Raw genomic sequence first — 13919 nt, 5'->3', positions numbered from 1 at the left:
CTTCTCATCCTCTTCCTCCTACAAGCCATCCCATGAGCGAAGAGTATTTTTGTTCATTGAGAAAAAAAGATAATACTATTCGTTAGTAAATGAATAATTGGATCATATTGAAATATATCGATAATTAGAAGAGATAGTTTGATACTTTTTTTAAAGCATAGGAGATGTAAGTAAAATTGAGTTAAAATTAAAAAGATATTTTTATAATTTTTTTATTATTTTTATATATTTTTTATATTAAATTATTTATTTTGTGCATTACTCATCTAATCTTATTGACTATTTTAGTGCATTAATATAATAGCTAATTTAGAATGAAAACTTATTTATGTTAATTTTTAATATGGTTGTTTACTGCAACACTTAAAAAAAAAAAAAAAGAGGTTTGTTTACAGAGTTAAAGACTTCACAGAAAGTAAAAGAACGGACATGCGACAAGCAAAATTAACCATAGCATCAACGGAAGCAATAGGCAAGATGCTGCTTTGGAAATTAACAGTAACTAAACAATCTGCAATACAAACATCCAAGTTCTGTTTATCTGCATACATGAAAGATGACAGTACTATTGCTTTATTTAAGACATGAGAAAGATGACATCATGGGGAGGGGATACATAGCCTAGTTTTAAAGCATCAAGCCAGATTGATTTGTCACACCTAACCAAGCACCCTTCTTCACCAGTTTGTGCCCAATCCTTTGCCGGTGAACTGCTCGTCAATATAGCGAGTCACGATAGCAGATGCATCAACGTATTTCTTCAGCTGGACGTTCGCTGATTCCTCTGTAAGCATTAAACAATGCGTCATTTCAAATTTTGTAAGCATCAAACGTATTTCTTCATCTGAACATTAGTTGATTCCTCTGTAACAATTAAACAATGCGTCATGTCATAATTTCTTCATTTGAACATTAGCTGATTCCTCTGTAAGCATTAAACAATTAATGCGTCATGATTCATTTAGTGCATCGCTGTAAATCACATAATTCTGAACATTCCAGTAGTGCTAAAAAATTGCATTTCCAGTTTATTCTAGGACTATGATTGATAGCCATATTGTAATGAAGTACACAGTGCGTGAACCTACCTTCTTCGTTTACCATCTGTAAGAGCTGTGATCTTGTGGGGAGGTCATACATGGCCTCTGACACTGCATTCTTGATTGGTTGTTCATGGTGAGCAGCAAAGACCATGGCGTAAGCTGCAGCTGCCGGGATCATGAATGTATCGTCCCTGCAAAATCCAACAAATGTGAAAATGTTAAGTGTCTCATGGATTTGTGGGCCTTAGTAAACGAAGATTTAACGATTAAGCAGCGGCCCTGGCAGTCAGACCCAAAACCCTTCGTCTGGGGTCTAACATTGGAAAATCAAACTAAATTTTTTTTTTTCGGATAATATTCTTATCGGACATAGCTTCCACTCCGAAGAAAAATCCGGCGAAGCGATAGAAGATAGAGTTGATGTATAAGTCGAGATCTACCTTTCGAAGATTTTTTATTTTTTAAAATTATTTTTATTAAGTATATCTATTTTAGGTAAAAGAGTCTTACTAGAACTATGAAGATGAACTGATCCAACTATGCAAGGGCCAAAGTTCTTCTACAAGCTAAGATATGGAATCCGATCCGAATTGTGTAAGAGGGAACCTCATTATTATAAATAAAAACTGTATAATTTTTTTTTTGAATCAATCGATGAAAGAAAAAGGGACTTCAGTCCCTTTTTCCAAAATCTTCTTTCTTCTAGTTTCTTTTATGAGATTTGAGTTGGGTAAATTGAGAAATTTTTTTGTTTTCCAAATCGGATCAACATTCAACAAAACATAGCGGCAAAAAATAAAAATGTAACCATTATGGATATGGTTAGATGCATGTTGCATTGTAAAAATTTGACTAAAGGTTTTTGGGTGGAAGCTATGACTTTTACTATTTATGTTTTGCATAAGTGTGTGCCCTACCAGAGGCATATGGGAAAGAACTCTAGAAGTTTGGACGGGAAGGAAGCATGATAATAAACACCCAAGGGTGTCTCGCTGTATTGCCTATACCCATATGACTAATGTATTGAGGAACAAACCTGATGATAAAGCAGAAAAAATGCACTTTTATTGGCTACAACTATCATGAGATAAAGGGTTAATTATAAGTTGTATAAACCAAAAATCAAAAAAGCGATTGTTAGTCATGATGTTGTTTTTGATGAGCAAGCTACTTCAGATTGGTCTATTAAAGAGAAAAAGACATCTCAGTTGCCAGTGGTAGTTAATATAAATTTTGTAAGGCATGTTGAAGAACAAGATGTGTAGGTTACCAATGATTTGCCTCCATTGGATACAATATCTATTCCTATAGAATCATCTAGTTGTGCATAGTGCTAGTGTCGTCTACCTTTTCATTTGCATGATTTCGTTATTGGTAATGATAATGATCCATCTGATGCTGGATTAGCTAATTTTGCATTATTTGTAGACTGTGATCTATTGACATATGAGGAAGTTGTTTGAGATGGCCATTGGATTCAAGCAATGAATCAAAAAATTCATGCAATTGAAAAAAATAACACAAAGGAGCTTGCTACTCTTCCTAGTGGTAATAAGCCAATATGTGTTAAATGGGTGTACAAGATAAAGTTCAAGCTGAATGGAGAAATAGACTACTTTAAGGCTTGATTGATAGCTAAAAGGTATAAACAAAAACTATGAGTATTGATTTCTATGAGATGTCTACTCCTATTGCAAGACTTGATATAGTGCTGTGATTATTTCTCTTACTACCCCATAATTGTTGAAAAATATTTCAAATGGAAGTGAAATTTGCTTTTCTGAATACAATGATAGAAGAGGAAATTTATATTGAACAGCCCTCAGGTTATGGGAAGAAAGCAGAAGAAAAAGTTTGTAGGTTGAAAAAGGCCTTATATGGGATGAGGCAAGTATCTAGAGCATAATACATATAAATCGACTCATAATTTATTGAGCATGGATGTAGTACGTGTCCCTATGATCACACTTTATATATTAAATCTAATTTGCAAGGTGATATTGTCATTGTGTATTTATATATAGATGACTTGATTTATACTAGCAATAGTTCAAAGTTGATGATAAAATTCAAAGAGTCCATGTTTGCTCAGTTTGAGATGACATATATGGGTTTGATGTTTTATTCTCTTGGTATTGAGGTGGCTCAAACAGATGGTGGCATATTTATTTAGCAAAAAAATATACTAGTAATATTTTGAAGTGATTCAAGATGGAATCATGTGAGCTAGCCGATTTTAACTCTAGTTGAAGAAAGATTGAAGCTAGTAAAAGGTGATTAGATGAATTGGTGGATCCTAAAAATTTTAAAAGATTTGTAGAAAGTTTAAGGTATGTTGACTTCTACTAGCCCAGATATTAGTGTTGGAAGTATATGTAAACAAATTTATGAAGACTTTACGTCTAATCCACTTGTAAGGAGCAAAGCATATTTTAAGATATATCAAAGGTATGCAAAGTGATGATATTTTTTTTATTTATGTGCTAATAGTGTGGAGTTTATTGGATATAAAGATAGTGATCGGGCAGGTAACTTTGAAAAGTAGAAAAGTACATCAAGTTATCCTTTGTTTTTGGATCAGAAATTTTGTCTTTGTCATCAAAGAAACAATAGGTAGGTGCTCTTTTTATTGCTATGGCTGAGCATATTGTAGCAGCGAATAGCGCTACTCAAGCAGTATGGTTGCGTAGAATGCTTGAAGAGTTGTCAAGATTTGCTTATAAGTATTACACTGACAAAAAATCCTAAGTATCTTGGTTGCAGCAAGCATATTGATATTTAGTTTCATTATGTTCAAGACTTAGTGAAGGAATAGGAGATAATGATGGTTGAGCTTGGTTCATCTAGAGATCCAATTGCAAGAATTCTCACAAAGCCATTAAAGCTGATGCTTTTATGAAGCTTAAGGAGATGATCGGTATTGATCAATTTTCAAGAGCTTGGATAAGGGAGGCACGTTAGTAAACCAAGTTAAGAAGTCTTTATTGTATTCTTTTATTGGGTCACATGGCCTGTCGGTTCCTTATTACAAGAGGACCGGTAGTTGTGGTGTTAGGGTTTTTCTGATGAAATAAAAAAAAGAAGGTACGATGTGCTGCCGTCCTCTTCCTCAAAAGCCTCCACTATGTTTATAAGTCTTGTTTTTTTAATATTTGTGTGGCTTAATATTTTTAACAATTTTGATCTCCAACAGGATATACGCATGAATTGTTCACCCAATTATTTAAGTCATACTGCAAGATGTCAATCTGCAATCTTGTAATTTGTTCAGAGGAGAAGAGAGCAAAGAAACATATAATGAATAATATCTTTGGATCTGAATCCTTCAATTGTTGCTTGAATTAAATCTAAAATTTATCTGAGGACCTAGAACCAAGCTTAGGCATAATCAAAATCAGTATAACACCTTATGATTATCTACGAAAATTGAAGTACCGGAAGGAATAACCCTACAATCATGACCAAGGGGTGGCGCACTTACTTTGATGCCAAAAGTAGCTCAAATATCACTCTGATCAGCTCAAGTGCACGCTTCACTCGAAGAAGATTGCGTGAATGGCTGCCAGAACGAGTCACGCAATTATTTCTGATGTCAGCGTCGATCAAGTCTGGTACTGTGGATATCGTTTGTGATGCTGCTTCTATATCCTTGATCTGTAAGGCATTTGAATGGATAATGTAAAGCATGCTAGCTACCACCATTCAGTGAACTGCAGTAATTGTATTTTGGAGAGATGGTATATATAAAAGCACTCATATTCAGCTGTAGAGAGAGAGAGAGAGAGAGAGAGAGAGAGAGAGAGACCTTGGCCCTGTACTCATCCTCCCCAAACTTGTACTCGATCCCTATAAGTTTGAATAGGTCCAGCACGGTTGAACAGGCATAGGTGAAACGTGCGAGCTCCATGGCTTCTCTGTTGGATGACACCCTAGCTGCAAGATCATGGAAGGCTTCTGCCAGCTTTCTCAGGGGTCTCTCTCCTCCTTCCATGATTGATTGACCAATGCGCCTGCTCTCTTTCCTCCCTTTCACTCTCTTTTCTGATTACATTTAACGAGTAGAGGCACAGTCAACAAAACTGTACACCCAAAGACTAAGGGGACGCTGGGTGAGACGGGCCCGCAGGCCGTCCAGGACCATTTGTTTTGTGATTTTATGGATTGTACTCACGAATGACGTGATCGCCCGCTTGTACCTAAAAAAAAAAAAAAAATCAAGTGGGCGGTGCGAAGTAAGCAAACTTTGCGAGCAAGCAATTATAGTCTTGGATTCTCCTTCTCTCTCCAAAAGTCATGGGCTTCTCGACAAATGTACAAATATTAAACAATATAAAGTAAATATAATTATTTACATGAGAGTCATGAGATCGAAGTTACTGCGTCCTTCTTGATGCCTCGCCCTGCTACCATATTGGCATATGTCATATACTGATAAGCTTCTCCCCATCCACGAGGGATGTTGGTTTTCCAGTCTCCAACGCCAAGTAATCAGGGAAGAAAGATGAGGTGAGGCCGAACCTGCGGTCCTCCCCAGCTTTCACGGGGTTTTTATTTTTTTGGGCGCGAAAGGCCCCAGCTTTCACGGGGTTTCCCACCCTCTCAAGGTGCCGGTGAAGGAATATTAGCTACGGACTTTCAAGGTCTCGGACAAGGGGCCGAACAAAAATAACATGCGTCGGGCACCAGAAAATAAATAATGGGACTGACTTCACAACTTGACTTTTTTTTTTTTTAAATATTAACTGTAAAGAATAAATTTAAAAGTTCCTTTTTTTTTTTTTTTTTACTAACCAATTGCTAATTTTATAATTTAACAAAATATATATATATAGCATTCTCTTTCTTTTTTATTTTCAGTACATATTTTTTACCGATACATACTATATAGTCATATGATACACATCCAAATAAATCAATATAAAATTTTTAAAATATGAAATTTATCGATATATAGTATAAAATTAGATGAGATATATTTAGCAAATTAGTCTTTTAGCAATCCAACATACAACTCCAAAAAAATTGATACATAATTGATGGAGCATGATATTCATTAGTACACACTATGTGGTTTGGTGATACACACTTATCGACTTTTAATACATATTATAAGTGATATGGCATATAAATCAGTCTTTCTATCATTAATGGATATATGGCAAGCAATTTTATAAAGGACCATAGGTTTGAGAGCACTTGAGCCTAAGATCGAAAATCGAAGTCATCAAAAGGCTGAGGACATCAGAAAGCCAACCTCAAAATGTAAGTGATCATCAGAAGGGCAAATAAGTCTTAGTCATCAAAAGGCTGAATAAGTCTAGGTCATCAGAAGGCCGAGTAAGTCGACCTCATCAGAAGGCCGAATGAGCCTAACTCATCAGAAGGTAGAACAAGTCTAGCTCATCAGAAGGCCGAAAAAGTTGACCTTAATAGAGATGCGACCCTCTCATTTGAAGACCTCAATAGAGATGTGACCCTCTCTTTTTTTTTTTTTGGATAGAGAACTTGTAGCTTCAAATGCAGGCTACAGGAGTTGCATCACGCATCTAAGATATGACTGCATATGGGTCGGGTTGACTAATGATCTGATCCAATGAGATCCAACTCAAACTATTTTAAGAGACTGATGGAGTCGGATCAGGTTCTAAAATTGAATGGTAATGATTATCATTGTTATCGTAAGAAAGAATAATTAATATTAGATTTAAATACACAAATGTTATTAAACATAGATTAATAATTTATTCAAATTTATGATAGCTAGAATCAGGTACAGTTTATTTTTTGAGGAAAAAACTATAATGTTTTTGATAAAGAAGCACTCACAAACAAAAAATATATATGGGCCCATGTTGACCCCTACTGGCCCATGTCAAGAAAAGAGTTGTATAAAGGTTGACTCTTAAAATAGATAGAACTCTAGCAATTCGTCCTATTCTTCATGGTCTTCTTCATTCTGAAATCTTCTTTATTTAGATATTTCTTGTTTCTTTTCTATATTCTACTGTGCTCAAGTCATCATATTTGCTAATTAATGACTCTGAATCACTAATTGTTTCACTTTATTTTTGTTTCCTTGGAGTTTGCTGTTTGAATTATTTGTTGCCAAAAGATTCAAGTAATGTTAGAAAATTACGAGATGACTTGAAGGTCAGTATTTTTTTTTTTAACTTGCTAATTTGAGGTCAGATTTGGCTAATAAGTGAGATGAGCTCCTTTAGAAGTCTGCCTATAAATTTATATAGATTGCACTTCATTAAAGCATGCAAGCTACTTTGAAAATTGGATCAATTTTCTCTTCAAGAACTGGTAGCCATGCCAAGTTATAAGATAAATGGTTTAAATTGACCTTGGTATTTGTGCTGATCTCCCATACATGCGACACCATCACCATTTAAAATACTTATATTTTATTTGCATCTTCTAAAATCTTTGGTATAATTCGTATGTCTGATTATTTTTGTTAGAAACAAATGCTTTTCCGCATTTTTAGGATCATATTGGATAATGTAAGATGTATCCACGCATATTTAGATGTATTTGGTGGCATTAGAAGATGTCTTTATGTTTTTTTTTTTGAATAAAAGAAGATGTTCTTATGTTACTAGACATCTAAGTTCCCTTGAACCGTTGCAAGAGACTTAAATGGTAAATATGATCAATCAAGAGAACTAAAATCTAGTTTCTTATTTCTATATATGTCGTAATTATGAATTGAGGTTGGGACACTTTATTCAAATTGTTGTTTCCTTCTAGGTCATTTTCATGAATGTCCAACTTGATTAAAAAATTTAAAAAAATATGATGTTGTCATTTAAGCTGATCATATTTCAAACGACCAATATCGTCTCTAGGATGTTGCAGCAGTGCTTTCCCAATGCCTGAAGCATGTTTAGTTTTCTCAGCCACTACATTAAGAATATTCATCAATTAACTTCTGATATTAATGTTTTTTTTCGGATATTGAGCCGTATTATGTTGTCCATTCTTTGTATTCCTTATATTAATGTGTCATTACACTTTGATTTACCATATTAGTGGTCAGTGTTTGTGTTTTTTTTTTTTTGGTGTGGGGTGGTTTCGGGTAGGGTGTGAATCAGTGTTTTTATGCTTTGGCTGTTTTTGGAACAGATCGTACGCTTAGATGTAGAAAACAAGAGAGAAAAAACAATAGTTCCGACTCTTTCCAACATCTCAGGTCGACCGACCATGCTGTCCTTCAATCAACGGAAGGGCTTTCTGTCTTAGTTCTTCCTTACATTTTACGTCTGGCATTCATGACATTCACAGCTCTTTTTATGATGCATGTGCATGTGCGGCTGCTTCTTTTGCTCACGCTTCCTCCATTTGACTTAATTTGAAGTTAATTCCTAGAATATCAACTTTTGAAGATGCCTTCCATTTGTACAAGTCAATGTACGATTCTGCTTCATATTTTGTTTGGGGGTGGGGGGTGGTGAAGAATCTACCAGACTATTTCAGATTGATTTGTTGTCTGCTTTAGAATTCCATGCATAAAAACTTCAACTTCGCAGATTATAGATTGTGTTTTTGTTCTTATTTTTTTTATTACTTTGGAAACAAGTTGGTGTATTTTTTTTTCATTTACCTTCTTAGTTGCTAATAGCAACACTGTTTTTGTAATTAAGAAAATGGAAGCAATTGTGTCGTTATTCTCGTCTAAAACTGTTGTTCCATTATATGTTTGCATCTTGGACTACTGAAACTCTTGTGATTATTGTGGTTCACTTTGTTGATATTAAGTGACAATTTGACTAATGACTATTCTCTCACAGGTCTCAACCCGCTTCTTATCTGCTAGCCCTTCGATTTATTGGTTTCTTTCTCACATAGTAACATTATTTTGGTGAAATCTCTAGTAAAAATTATGTAATTTGGTTTGCTCAAATGTGATTGTGAACAAAGAAGCTTGATATAACATTGCTCATTTTTGTTCTGCACAACATGTGATAAGAATCCAATTAGTCTGTGTTTGATTTTCATAGAGTTTCTTGTATATGATCATACCGAATTTTTGATTGAGCAAATTGTTGATGTGAACAGATAAATTTTTAAAGCAAGATAGGGGTGCATGAACATGATGGGGCTTCTGGATTCCAACCCTGACTTTGGGTACGTATCAGATGGCCCAATTCTTTATTCGTTGCTGGCCAAGTTCCATGCTTCTGAGTAGGAAATGATATTTTTGCTTTTCTTTTTTTTATGTTACTCGTTCAAATCAACTATTAATTATATTGGTGGTTTGAAAAGAATGGGGTTTAGCTTCTATTATAGCTATGCATGTTTCTAACTATGATTGGGCCCTCCGGAGGTTGCCATTGGTCAACATGGATTGTTCTTTTCATAGCTTATAATAATAGTGGGTTTGATGTCTATCCAAATACATAGTATCTGATCCGATGCCGTGTAGTTGTTGAGTTTGAATTCGAGAGATTAGATTGAAAGGAGTGACATGATGCTGACATGGCTATTATTATCATTGTTCATTCTAACGAGCAGGTATGACTTTTAGGTGAGAATGAATGGACTTGAGATGCCACCCATGTTTGTTCTGCTGCATAAAAGAAACCAAATAGGACATGCATTGGATTCATAGCACCGCACAAAGAGGACCCGGCGATGCCTGGCTATGATGTAAGCTGATTGAAATGTGAACCAGTGTTTCTCAGCAGTTCACGGCACCATGAGACAGTAATTTAACAGGAAAAAGGTGGTACATTGAATGTGAACTAGTGTTTCTTGGCAGGAAGTGGACCCTGATCTGATCTGGACCCAAACTGCACCTGCATATCATGAATTTAGATTAGATTATATATAAATGTAATCTGATTCAAATAATTTATTAGATCAAAAAATTTGATCATACACCCGATCCAATCTTCTATTAGACTGGGTCTGAATTCAATATCAACATCTGATCAAGAAAAAAGATCGTACCAGTGTCACTAATGATCCGATCCGATCTGATCCATTTGCACCCCTAATTTAAGATAATATATCGAGAATTGTTGAGAGGAATGGTTATTGGTTGGATCAGATCCACTACTTGTTTAGAATTTTTATTTCTTTATATAGAACTCTATTTCTAATTTTATTCTACTCAAATATCTCATCTAAAATAGAAAATTTTATCTTTAGTTATTTTAAGAGTTGGTCTTTTAGTGGGCCCGTATTGCATGCACCAGGTGCAAATGGACTGCATCAAATCCCATACTGGATAACACGCCACGCAATCCCTTGTATTTCATCAATTTCCAATTATGCGTACTTTTTAGTGAGACATGAGAGAAAGTCTTTTTGTATGATTCAATTTTTTTAATAAAATATTTTTTTTATCTCTCTTAAATTTTTTTCTAGCATCTCTTTTCTATTATTTTTTTGATTTTTATTTTGAATCTTAGATTGGCATAGTCGATCTGCTTCGAGTAGCATACCTTTCTACATGGTATTAGAGAAAGATATATAAATCAATTGTTCATTTGTTTATAGCTCGATGTTGTTGAAGAACTTTTAGTAACTCACTATGCAGTGGTATATGCATATAGAATTCAAGACATGAATTATTATAATTATCACGCTCTGAAACTAGCATCCTGTCAGTTGGACACACGTACGATAGCCGCACATTCGCTAGAGTAAGTCCTAAAGAATATGTAAGGCCTGTAAAATTTGTTATAATCATAAATCTCATGAAGATTATTGATCCCAACTCAGAACAAATCTTTTATATTCATAAATATCAAACTTTATATAATTTACAAGACTCACTCGTCCAACTAATGTTATTATTGATGCTCTATTTAATCAATTCTTTTAAATCACAATCTGAACCTTAGCCAAGTACAATCATCTTGTAACTCGAAAAAAGAAAGAGAAGGAGAGAGTTGTGAGCTTTACAGTCCAATAAAAATTTTTATACACTAATACTAATATTATAATAATAAATGAGAAATAAATATTAATTGTTACTCATGTAAATCACATGCCAAAAGATACTATGATTCATAAAACATGTATAGTAAATATATCTTTTTGTACAATTGATCATACTATATAATTATCTCAAACCAACATACATCGGATCTGATCATATAAAGATACTTAGCTCTAGACTACCATAATTATGTGCTCAGTCTGTAGTGGGCACCAATACCGTGGCTAATCCTATGGACTACCATAATCATATTTCTAGCCTATAATCGAGCACTAACCATGGCTAGTCCAAGGACCACAAGCGCTTAACCATGACTGCCACAACCATGTTTATAGTTTGTGGTGAGGCACTAATAGTGGCTAGTTTGAGGAATCACAAATGCTCAACTCTGAACTACCACAGCTATGTTACCAGCCCATGGTAGAGCACCAATACCATGGCTAGTCTTGTGGACTAGCACAATCACATTGTTGGTCTACCATAGGGCATCAATACCGTAGCTAGTCTTATAGACTACCACAACCACATTTCTAGTCTAAGTAGGGTGTCAATAATATGGCTAACTCAGAGTACTACAACCTCACATATAGTCACACAGCTCAATTACAAACTTCTTAGATATTGCAATTCAAAGGTTCGTTCTTTTGGAAAACTTGATGCATATAATTATCAAAATCTATCCAAGTCAGGATCAATGATATATAATATATAACATCAAACAAGTCATAAATATAAACTTAACAATTAAATATATAACATATCTGTTCGGAATAGTGTCCCAAAGCAATCGTCAGCCTGTTGACGGTTGTGCTCCTTTTGTATTAGTACATAAATTATAAATAAATAAAAGTTATTTTGATATTTTTTCATCACAAATATTTCATCTTCTAATGAACTCCTGTGTTGTGATGAAGTCCTTAGGACTATTTAGACTCGATAAAGGAGGATTTGTCGCTTAATCCTTAAACCTGTTCGCGATCAAATGATACGTTGTTACCAAGGACGACAACGTTTATCGAGCATAGGTCGTTGTGTGCCATATGGGTTGGTTGTCCTCATAACCAAGGAGTGTGGAGACACTGGTATGGCATACAGGTGAGATGTAATGGTACATCTGTACTGAACGTGACCGACTCCGGAGCTATTTCTGCTGTCAAGATTTATTCCGATGGGATATGGGTATAAATGTCCCTCCGACCTGAGACCGCCACGGTGACTTGCAAGCAACTCACTGCACTTAGGCACTGGACTACCTGAATTTTTAATTCAGTGACGGAAGGCTGCTGGGTGTAGTCAAGTACTTGATTTGTCGGTGCGTGTATCAAGATGGGATTGACCACTCCAGTTTAGGAGCTGTGTACAATCATGTTTCAATTTAGCAAAACCTTGGCCAGGGTAGTCCTAGTGAGGAGTCACAGGATAATTGAGTTGAGCACGATTCGGATGATCTCATCAGGGTTGACAGTTTAACCCTGAGTCATCCTAAACACAGGGGTCAAAAGGGATGAATTATACGGTAACCATATTCACGTAGGTTCTGAATGTTGCGATTGTGACAATTCGACCTATCCGATCGTCAGGTACCATTGCTAGATGGTCACTTCGATTAGTACAGGAATTGGTTCCTGTGCTACCGGCTTAGGTTCGAACCTGCGGGGTCACACACATTAAAGGTTCCTTTCTGATCTGATGGCTGATTATGAGTTTTATATGTCTGAAACTTTATGAATGAGAATTAGGATTCTCTAATCATGAGTTCCACACATTTTGGGTACCGAGGTCAAAATTTTGAATTTTAAATTTTGAATTTGAAATTTGAACTCTTTGATCAGGGTTTCATATCGATGGTCTCTGATGCCTAATTGCCCATCGAATTTGGACTCAAGATTTATGAAAGGTTTAATTAGTGATTTGATCGCTAATTAACTCAATTTGATTGAGTAATTATTTTTAGATCAAGTCCAATTGAATTAGATTCAGTTTGGATTGACCCGATTAGGTTAAGTGTTGATCTAATCGCTAAGGTGGTTTAGTCTCTGATTTGATCAGGGGTTAGGCTTAGTTAATTCCTGATTTGATTAATATTTTATTGAGCCTAATTAAGCCTAATTGTGCTGGATTTAATCTGGTCTAATTGTGCTTAACCTATTTTAATTAAGTTGGCTCAATTTGAATCAAACCACCTTGTTTTAAATTTCCTGCACCACCTAACTTTCTTGCGCCCATTTGAATTCACGAGAAAAAATTTTCTCATGAATTTTCTCCCACGCAAAGCTCTCTCACGTTCATATTTCTGTGCGCCAATTATTTGGATTAACTTGGTTTGTTATCCATCCAAATTCAAAGGGGTTTTGAATTTGAATGGATAACCAAATAACCATGCGCCAGCTTATCCTCTTTTGTGTGCCCCATATTCCATACGAGAAATAGTTTCTCGTGAAAGTCTCCACGCACAAAAAAAAAAAAAAGGGCCACGCCATCTCTTCTTTCTCGCACAAATGGATGAGGATAAGATTGGTTAACACTTGAATTCAAATTTGATTTGAATTTAAGTGAGCAACCACCTCTTCTTATCCACTCACACGCTTTCAACATCTCTTGCGATGTTTTATAAAATGAGAAAGGGAGGGGATAGGGGCAATGAAAGAAAGAAGAGATAAGGGGCTTGGGGAGGTTCTAAAAAAATTTTGAAGTGTTCAAAATTTATCGAGAGGAGAGAAAAAGGAGAGAGAAATGGGTGCAGGGTTTTTGGTGTGTACCCTAGGGTTTCTACCTAGAGTTCGGGAAGTGAGATTGGTGTGCCACGAGTGTCGTGAGTTCACCAAATTTCAGAGAGAGATCCATCAGCCTCTCAACCAACCATGAAAATGATCCGGAGCTTCTGAAGAATCGGCACACATCGATCAAAGGAGTTCGATCAA

General features: G+C 35.4%; 1 protein-coding gene across 1 annotated transcript; it reads right to left on the bottom strand.

The window, feature by feature from the left end:
• Window positions 1-462: 462 nt before the first annotated feature.
• LOC109506347 (accelerated cell death 11-like) lies at window positions 463-5104 on the bottom strand. The gene is made up of 4 exons (XM_073243998.1): window positions 4849-5104; window positions 4525-4697; window positions 1089-1234; window positions 463-784 (listed from the first exon to the last, which is right to left on the bottom strand). Exons 1-4 carry the CDS (start codon window positions 5032-5034, stop codon window positions 678-680), a joined length of 612 nt encoding a protein of 203 aa, XP_073100099.1. The 5' UTR covers window positions 5035-5104; the 3' UTR covers window positions 463-677.
• Window positions 5105-13919: the final 8815 nt, after the last annotated feature.

The sequence above is a fragment of the Elaeis guineensis genome, chromosome 10 (genome assembly GCF_000442705.2).
Source record: "Elaeis guineensis isolate ETL-2024a chromosome 10, EG11, whole genome shotgun sequence".
Lineage (NCBI taxonomy): Eukaryota > Viridiplantae > Streptophyta > Magnoliopsida > Arecales > Arecaceae > Elaeis > Elaeis guineensis.
Note: the sequence above shows the minus strand (reverse complement) of the source record. Positions and strands in the feature narration are given on the sequence as shown.